The sequence below is a fragment of the Cariama cristata genome, unplaced genomic scaffold (genome assembly GCF_000690535.1).
Source record: "Cariama cristata isolate BGI_N322 unplaced genomic scaffold, ASM69053v1 scaffold12813, whole genome shotgun sequence".
Taxonomy (NCBI): domain Eukaryota; kingdom Metazoa; phylum Chordata; class Aves; order Cariamiformes; family Cariamidae; genus Cariama; species Cariama cristata.
In genome coordinates this window covers 6,146-16,075 of record NW_009609026.1, presented here as the reverse complement: position 1 = coordinate 16,075, position 9,930 = coordinate 6,146, and the positions used below count along the sequence as shown (strand labels likewise).

Here is a 9,930-nt window from a genome sequence, read left to right as displayed (position 1 = left end):
CGGAGTGGAGGGGGAGAATCATGATCTTCATCTCTTTTACAAGCAGGACCTAAATAAGTGCTGTTCTCTTCCTTCCCACCTGGTCCTGCTCCTGCCTCCTCTTTGCTGTTTCCCGTCTCTTCTCTCCCTGGTGTTGGATGCTGGGAACCACACGAGCCATGCGGGAGCATCTTGCTCCGACAGACCAACACAAGATTAATCCCTTGTCCTTATCCTTCCCACCTCCCTTCTGCTCTCCTAGCACTGACTGGCATGTACTGTTTAATTTCCCTCCCAGCAGCTCAGACTCAGCTGTATGCTTCCCAGGTTATCAGCCTGGGGGCAAGGGACAAGAGGTGCCTAGACACTTGCTCTTTCTTTAGCATCTCTCAAGCTGGAGACCATAGACACACAAGTGAAAAAAACGTTAGTGTTATACGTGCTACAGTGTTGTGTTACATTGTCCTTTGGAAGAACAGGGATGTTCCTCTGCATAAGAGATGTCCCTGAAAGCAGCAATTGATTTTCTTGTCCAGAAAACCAGCATTAGGGTGGCAGCATAGTGTATTAACACAGAAGAAATAAGGATGTTATTGTATATGCTCTTTTGAAAAATAAGCATTGAGGCTAGTTTGAGAAAGGAGGGGAAAATATTTAAGGAATGAGAAAAGCTGATCACGTTACTGAATGTGGGGACAGCATATGAAAAAAGTGCTCTGTGGAAAAGCTGGTGAATGATCATGGCAGGGGGCAATTGGTGGGATGCAAAGCTTGCATATGAGCTCAGTGTAGGGATGATGTTTAGATAGAGGTGATCTTGAAAGCAATGCAAAAAGGAATATGGAAGCACACCAGGCTCCTGTAAGGAACTGTCATGTGAGTAACTGGCGGGTGGGAAAAGGGATTTTGTAGTAGTCCAGCGCTTGGTTGTATTTTGCATTTCAGATTCAGAATTTTGTGGTTTAGATTCTAAATGTGAGTGCATTTGGATATACATATTTTGAGAAGAGAAAATGCAACCCTTCTCATACGGATAGATTTGTGAACTCTCTCCCTCTCCCGACTGCTTGCCACAGTGACATAGGTCCACATTTGCCAAACAAAATTCTCCACAAATTCAGCAGCTGCTGTTATTCTAGCTAAACTGCAAGAGACTGATAACCTAGCACTTCACTTCAAGGCTGGTTTGCCTTGGAAAAGAAACTTTTCACTTCTTGTTTAAAGCAGGGTCTCTAAGTTTGCTCAAGAAGTAGCAAACAGTTCTGTTGCTTTAAAGCAGTGTCTGCCATCTCCCTCACTTGTCTTCCAGCACTATCCTTTATTGATTCTGTTTCCATTAGAAGCACTGTTTAGTATTTACTAAAAGTGGCTGTGAATCTTAATGTTTTTCCCTTCCTTTCTGTGCTGGGATCTGATCACAGAATGCAGACATAGTAAGCAGTCTGTTCGTGTTCCTTGATCTCTGAATAGGTTTCTACCTTCTCCCTAAAAGCTTCCTTACATTTACATTTCTACAGCATCCCTCAGTGAGCACACTGTCTGCCTTCAAATTTTCTATCGGGATTGTAACAGACCTTCAGGACACAGGTAACATGGAAAGCAGGAGCTGCCACAAGCTTTTGCTAGGGCCTCAAATGAGGCATTAAGGATAAAGTTTATATACTCATCATTACATACTTCTCTCTATGACTTTCCTTCCCTCCTCCCCACCCCCCCTTCACTCTCCTCCCAGTTTTGGCAGTTTGGGGCCCAGGTGAAATAGGGATAAAGAGGTCTTCAAGGTACAAGGAGGTAGCAGGTTTTTTTCAGAATTCAAACTGCACTTCAAACTGAGCTTATGGTATAATTTACTTTGGAAAACTTAATGTATTGTTTGTACAATGTGAAAAAAACCATCTTTTTCAATAAGAAGAAAAACAACAGATCTAGCTAAAATGATGCGTTGTTCTGTGCTTTGTTTCTTCAAGTCCTGACACCGCTGCAAACTATAATAGAAGAAACAATTGACTACACTCGCCAGCGGAAAGCGTTTGGCCAGTCCGTCCTGCACAACCAAGCCGTGCACTTCCGCCTGGCCGAGCTGGCAACCGAAGTGGAGCTCCTTCGCTCGCTGCTGTACCGCACCGTTGGTGAGCTCCCACATCTGCCTTTCCAGATGTGCTTCTCTGCATGCAAAGAACGTTGTCAGGCTAAAGGAACATAGGGAGGTGATTACCAGAGAGGCAGGCTGCAATCAATGACTGAGTGTGTGTAACTGTGCTTTTTTATTTCTTTTTCTTTTTTTAAGCGCTCTATGTGGAAGGCAATGATGTGACAAAATTTGCCGCCATGGCTAAGCTAAAGGCAGGTCGTCTGGCCCGTGAAGTGACTGATAGCTGTCTCCAGTTTTGGGGAGGAATGGGATTCACCAGTGAGGTTCTGGTGAGCAGGTTTTACAGGTAAGGTGAAAATAGAAAACGGCTTTACTGAAATTTGGCCTCTTAAGTGCCCCACTAAAAGATCACCCACTTGAAAAGGGCACCAGCTCCTAGGCAGTGTGAATGGTATTGTTCCACTGATGTGCGTTGTGGATGCGAGGGCATCTACAGTGCCATTGATTTTGGGATGACATGTGTGTGTCAGGACATAGGCTGACTGCTCCTTTGCCAAATTTTTGGCTTTGCATTACAACTGTGTAGTTTGAAATACCCACAGGTCAGCTTGAATGTCAGGTGAAAGAAGTAAACTCTGTGTTTTACCTCATGGTCATCTGGTACCTGCCAGACAATAGGACAAGGGAAAAAGGGGGAGCCTACCAAACAAGTGGTGTTTTGTTGGGTTTTTTTCTGTTTTTCTTCATTTGCTTGTAGTCTTGATTGCAAGAACAGAACTAAAACAAAACAGCAGCTCTCTTCCAAAACCAATGAATATCAGCCTTATCTTTTTCCCCAAGTATATGTGTGAAACTGGAGTTCTCTGCTGGGCTCCTGCAGTAGACTTTTTGTATAGCAGTCTCCACCTCATCAGCCACACCAGTTACCGCGTGAGATACATGAGAGATCCCTTGCTTCCAGCAAGTTGTTAGATTATTAAAATGGTACAGAGGCCTTTTTGCAAATTAATTAAAGACCCTTCAAATTTTACCATATATCTACTGAAAGCAAAATTCTCTCGAAGCAAACAATTTTCTTGGCAGCTGTTAGGAAAATTCTGGTCCCAGTATCTTATATTCTGTAGAAGGACCAAAATGGAACTTGCATTTTCTTGTAGTAATAGATTTCAGTTCAGCCCTTATATGTATGATACCTAATCAAAGCTTAGCAAAATTAGTTAGTGGTTCGGTTAGTTGAAAGTTTTGGTAAAAGTATCTGTGCAAAGTGAGAGCAGAACACTTAAAAAATCTGTAAAACGCTTGTTTCTTTTTAGTAGGTTGAGTTTCTTTCTCTATTTTTAACAGCATTTTATGAACAAGAATGCCATTGTGGTAAGTCAGAGAGTTCCTCAACCTTTTTTGACTTGGGGATTCCTTAAATTTTCTGGTGAAGGTACAGAGTGCTGTATGGTGGTGGTTTTAAGCCAGCTATCAATATGATGGTTTTTCTTAGTTATTTTTTTCACAGCCTCTTTATTAGGAGCTAATGGCCCCTGGTGATACAGATTTTAAAAGCTGCTGCAGTAGGCACTCTGAATAAAATGAATCCTTGTCTTGAAGCGCTTACTGTCAATGTAGTAATGTGTACAGATTAATGTGTATGTGCTTTTATATAGCTTTGATTTGTCTTTAGATTTCCTAGCCTAGTATATTATTGCTGACTGTGGGCAGGGCTTTTCTGTGTGAATCCCAGAGTGATTTCTAAGTACACCAGCACAGTCACATTTTTCTTGAGAAGAAATCCAGAGTATTTCCAATTGGTATAAACTGCGCCAGTTGGCTAAAGAAACATCTCTTTCTGCCTCTAAAACAAACACTGTAATAAATGAGGCTAAAGGTGGTGTGATATCTATACTCTAAAATTTTCTGTGAATCAGTAAAATTCCATCATTGAGTAACCTTCTCCAGAAGGGAGGAGTAGAGTATTACCTAAATAAACAATTATGGGTTCAAGTCAGAATCTTGTTGATCTGTAATGATAAGCAAAGCAGCAACTTTCCTAACGCCATTATTTTTTGTACAGCAGTCTGAGTAACCATTCATGTCACTGTGCTATTTGTCAAGTAGCAAGCAGTGTAACTGCACAGCATGACATCTACTCATAATGTACAAAGATTTTTGTAGCATAATCCTTACCAAGTTTCCAAGGAAATGTTAGTGTTTGACACATGTTGGGCTGTTACTCCTCAAAGAGCACACAGCATAATGCATGGTTAGTGCATGAAGTCTTTGAATTTTAGTTATTAGTGTTGGTGGGGAGATAATAAACAGACCCAACACAAAACTGTCTGCCAAATTACTTTATTCACATCTGTCATTTTAATCATTAGGCTTTAAACTTTGTAGAACAACTGACTTTTCTAGAGTGTAGTATTCTCTAGAAGGCATAAAAGTAGCTGTTCACCATGTAGGTGCCTATACTGGGCTGATTTTATATATGTAAATGTCTCGTTTTCAGTTGTAGGGATTCTGAGAAGGAGAACAGGTTTAAAAAAAAAAGTTTGGAGCCCAAATAACAAGGGATTTAATAGAAAAATACAACTCAATACAAAAATAGTAAGAGCAGACTTTCCAGACTTTACCCTACTAGCAGGATTCTGGAGAAGGACAGCACCAGACTGGAGTTGTGCTTCTTTTTCTCTCCCCTGTATTAAGTGTCTCAAAGACATCATGACTTAGGAAAAATCAGTTATTGAACAAACCCACAATCTGTATGTAAACCCCAGGTTGTGAGAGATCAGAGGGAGGAAAACTTTTTGTAGCAAGCATATTGCAATTTTTCAGATTTCATAACATGAGTTTTAAAAAAAAATTCAGGTAGTGATCTATGTATTTTAATAGTAATTATGTACACTTCAGTTGTTATAGGAAGAAGTTGTCTGTCCTTCTTAAAAAAGTTTTGGTTTTTTTTTTTTTTTCATTTTTTTTTAAATTAAGATTGTTTCTCTGTACTAAACACTGTGTCTAACTGCTGCCTGTTCTTACAAGTTTTACTCTTGCGGGGTGTGATGGGGAGAATGCTATCATTTCTTTACTTGCTGCATTGTGAAAGACTTGAGAGAGCGGTAGTGAAAAATATTGATTGACTACTCATGTGAAATAGAGAAAGTGTAAATAGTATTGCAAATGGACATAGCTGCAGAAGAAAAACAATTTCTTTTTTTCCCTCAACTGTCACCTAGGTATTTTAATATGAAGTTTTATTTGTAATGCAGCATAGTTAAAAATCAAACATCTGTATAGTTTTAAGTGGCATTTTTTGGAATAAGTAATGCATTTCCTTCTAAGATATTTTTTGTATTCCTTGTGTTTAAAAAGTCAGTTGAAATATTTTATTCAGTTTCATTCTTTATTTCATTTTTTATATTCTTTCTTTCTTTACAAAGCATGTCTAAGCTAGAATGAGTCTCGACAATTGGGTTTTTTTAATCAGTCTTTGTCATTATCACAATTTATGGTTATACCAAACAAAACAAAACCTATCAATTTCTGCTGACAAAAGCAATTTGCTTTGAAGTCAGTAGCTAACTGCTGGGACAAGACTTAATAACAATTCCTCAGTCATCTGTGAAAACAAATCTGTAGTTTCAACTTTTTTCTGCAGAGGTTTTGAGACAGGTCCCTGTCTACCCCTTTGACTTTTACGAGTACCTTGAGAGGGAATGTAGGAGATGAAGCACAACATGTAGCTCTAATATGGCAAATCAAAGTGGGTATCTGTACAGTGATGACTTCAAAGCAGAGCCACACTCCAGAACTGGCTAAGGTGATGCCCACTCTGGCTCAGCTGTCCCTTCAGAATGGCCCTTAGGGGAAACGGGCAAGGCCCTGCGAAATGGCAGACAGGGCTGTGCCGGCCTGGCCAGGGGCCTGCCGTCCTGCGAGTCTCAGCTCAGACTTCTCCTGCATCAGTCTCCTTTAGGTGCTGCTTCATTTGGACAGCCTATAAGCAATCTAGCTGAGTCTGAAGATGGAAGAAGTCACAAAATATTAAACTTGAGGGTACATTTTATTTTGTGGAGAAAAATCTTGCTAGTAGCACAACTTTAAAATAGTCATTGTGAGAAAAAAGGGTAAACATTTTGTAATCAAGTGCTATTTGTGCTGAAAGGAAGCAGTATGTAAATGGCCTTTAGGGAGGCAGTGATACTCTGAGCCACATAGACCTTGGGAAGGATTTACCAATGGCCTCCTAACCAGGGAAGCAGGGAGCAGCTTCTCTGAGGGACCACTGCCATGAAGCCAGGCTGCTGGGCAAAACCAGAGCTGGAGTCACCAAAACTTGCTTTCTTCCCCATGTCTGACCGGCACTGATCGCTGCTGGAAAAGGGAAAGAAAATGATTTAGTGTATTTTCTCAGGACTTTAAAGTTATGTGAAGACATTGAAGACAGATAGTGCAGCAGGCTCCTCGCAGGGTGTTTATGAACAGAAAGGGTTTTTTAGATCCCAACGCCATATGGCTTTCATGAGGAAAATGCAGCATCGAGCAGCTCCCTGCTCAGGCACGGCTTCTCGGCTGCAGGCAGTAAATGGCAGTGGGATGCACAACTGCAAACACTATCAAGTTTTATCACCTTGAGGCTAGAGACAGATTTAGTGCCATTAGTGCCATTAGCTGCAGCCTTAGCACCTATAATGTTACAAGGTCAAAAGCTTTCCTTGCGCTGTGAGATAGGTTCCTGTCCCTACTTCATGGCGAGTGAAATTGCACACAAGGGAGAGCTCAGACTGGAGCAAGGACCAGCCCTGATTTTCAGAATAACTGGGACCAAAAGGTTTACAGGCAGGGTGATGGACATGGCTTGCCTTATGCAAAACAAGGGCTGAATGGCACTCTGGATGCAGAGGAGTCAACACCAGCCAAGAGGAATGTTAAACCGAAGGACTGTCCTGCATTATACTACTCACGGACACATTCAGGCTGTAAATTAGAGGGTGAAGGGATCCTCTCAATCCTTTTTTAGTAGGTGAAACCTAGTCCTGTTACCCTGGGGGAGAGGTTGGCATTAGTCGCCCGACTGTAGATTCTGTAGGAAATCTCCTATATCTCACCCATAAACACAAAAATATAATCACCGGCAATTTTGTAAAGCCACACACACACATATGTATATATGTATCCACACACACAAAAACCTACGTAAAAGGTGTTTCAGTTGTTTAAAACATGTATTTATATGTGATAACCTGACATGTCTGTCACACACCACCAAACCACTGCCTATTTATAACCTCATATAAACAAGCCACATGTGCCCAGGATTCCTGCGACAAATAAATTATTTTTATCGGCATCAGAGAGGAGTCCTTAGGATAATTACTTACTGTTGCTACAGTGCTCTGAACATGCAAGATGCTAAGCATTGGCAGGGGCTGTCTACAGCTTGAAGAAGCAGACAGCACCGCAGCACGAAGAACAAGTAACCTGCCATTGTTCCAGCTCCGCTACCTTCAGGAAGGCCCATAGGAAGTTGGGGAATCTTCAGGTTATTGAATTAAGTAGAGGGAGTTTAGCAGAACTGTTTCAGTGTTTTGGTTTGGTGGATTTTTTTTTCTTCTCCCCAAAGGAGAAAAAAAAATTGTGAAGAAAATTGCTTAAGGTTGCAGTAGTTTGCAATCTGGTTAGCACGGGGGGCTTAGGCAATACTGTTAGGGATGACTTAGTGATATTAATGGCAGTTTTTAAGTGACTGTGATTAGAAATATTGAATCAAAAGTAAATAAGCTTGGAGCAGCCATTCATTTTGAAAGCAGAGCAGCTTTATATACTATATAACACTATAATACTGTATACTCTGCAGAGTATAAATACTATACTATACTACTATATAGTACTAACATGGAGTATGCCAGATCTCACGTAGCCATTAGGGAGACCAGGGTGCTTGTTGGTTAAAAAACTTGAATGAAAATTGTACCTTCTCAATACCTCATGTACTGATTGACTAATACTCTTTTTACCACACAGTTAAGCGAAGTTAAGTGCTGCAACACTTTTTGCTGCTGGCCCTCCAAAAGCTTCCTCCTCTCCTAAAGTTCAGCTGCAGGCTTAGGCACCTACAGCTTTGGCAAAGGAACAGCAGGGATGTTGCGGGAAGTATTCCAGACTGCCTCACCAGGAGGAGGCAGTGGATGAGGTGTTCTGCAGACAACCGCATTAGTATGCAACGTGTAGGTAATTTGAGCAGGCAGTCCAGCAGAAAACCCTGGGAAGAGCTTGTGATGATTTATATGCCAGTCCAAAGCGGTAAGACCTAAACAGAAGTCTGTATGGAGTTCAGCTGCAGGAGGTCTGGCTGGGCTTAAGTGGAGGTGGTTGTGGGGTAGGAAAGATTTTAACTTATTTCACGATGAAAATACAGTGTTATGCCAAGTTAAGGTTATTTTTGAAAGAATCTGAAAATTGGATGTGCCAAAATCTTAAGCCTTTTGATTCTCAATTAGCAACATCCTTGTACACTAAAGGGTATTTATGGTGCTGACAACACATTTGTCCACACCACATATGTACTTCTGTAAACAAGATGTTTCAATGTAATAAAAGCAGCTCCATAATAAATTCATAGAATAAATGAGTATGTAAAGTTCTGTACTTGTTCCATCTCTATAGCATGCAAATGTTTAAATCTACTCTTTATATTTCTAGAGACTTGAGATTAGTTTCCATAGGAGGTGGTACAGATGAAACCATGCTTTCCATCATATGCAAATACATGGAAACACTTCCAAGCAAGTGATGCATCTCCACTCGTCCTTGAAAATTAAGCAAGAGCATGGCTTGTACTGCACACTGAAGGTAGCAGCCAGTACCTGTTTCAAGGGTAGAATGAGTAGAAAACAACAGTAATTTTGCCAATGAACTGCTTATCAGGGTCTTTGACAATTATTACTCTATGTATTCCCCAATATCAAATTTCTGTAGATACAAAGCAGTCTGAAAGCATCTCCTGCAAATTTTTTTCCTTCGTCTTAGTGGGTTACTTTTTTGGGGGTCAAGTGATCCACACTAAGCACCCAGAAAAAAATGTCTTCTTTAATCAAGGTATGTCTACATTTTAGAGCATCTAAGCCACCAGTTAAGAAGCATAAGTTCTGTATGGATACAGCTATGATTTCACTAGTAGCCTAATGTAATTTCAGTGTAACTTTGCTTTCAACATCAGTAATCATGGCACAAATTATTCCCTGCCATATTCAAATACTGGAACAGTGATTTTGCTCTCAATTACGAGTACCTTCCCTATATTTCAATTTTAGCAAGTAACCATCAAAATGAGCTCTGTCATCTTTGCCAAGTTCACATCGACTTGTAATATGCTGTCATGGATGTTTGGTTGTAGGAGTGGGGTTGATTTTTTTTTTTAATAAAATTTAATAGAATTTTACATTTTACAAAGTAGAATTCTACAAGCAACTGTTTAATTGTATCTGAGTATCATGTTTTGTGTGTAATTATTAAAGAAAAATATTTTTAAAACTGATGTTAATATGAAAATTGTGTGTTACTACTTAAATGAGATGGTACACCACCTCTCAGATCATTTCCCCTCACTCCTCTGCACCATTAAAGAAGGGGGGGGGGGGTGAAGGAAGAAGACCTAGTTGCCATTCTGCATTAATTACCTTTTAATCTGGTTTGACATTTAAAAAGAAAACCCTGTTGCTTTTTATACATGATCTGAAGGACTGGTAAAAATCTTTTACCAATACGTGCTCTGTCAAGACTTAAGGGACACCCTAGCATATTTTTCAGAACAAAGACAGGAAGGGTACCAGCCATATAACCAGCTGCATCCACCCATTTGTCTACTTTATATC

At 40.3% G+C, this 9,930-nt stretch overlaps 1 protein-coding gene across 1 annotated transcript in view; it reads left to right on the top strand.

Moving 5' to 3' along the window:
- Positions 1 to 8,909, top strand: part of LOC104159471 (probable acyl-CoA dehydrogenase 6) — an 89,952-nt gene extending 81,043 nt beyond the window's left edge. The window contains exons 9-11 of the mRNA XM_009697383.1: positions 1,947 to 2,108; positions 2,267 to 2,417; positions 8,759 to 8,909. Coding sequence (XP_009695685.1) covers positions 1,947 to 2,108; positions 2,267 to 2,417; positions 8,759 to 8,849 — 404 coding nt within the window. The 3' untranslated portion in view covers positions 8,850 to 8,909. The remainder of the gene's footprint in view (positions 1 to 1,946; positions 2,109 to 2,266; positions 2,418 to 8,758) is intronic.
- The last annotated feature ends 1,021 nt before the right edge of the window (positions 8,910 to 9,930 follow it).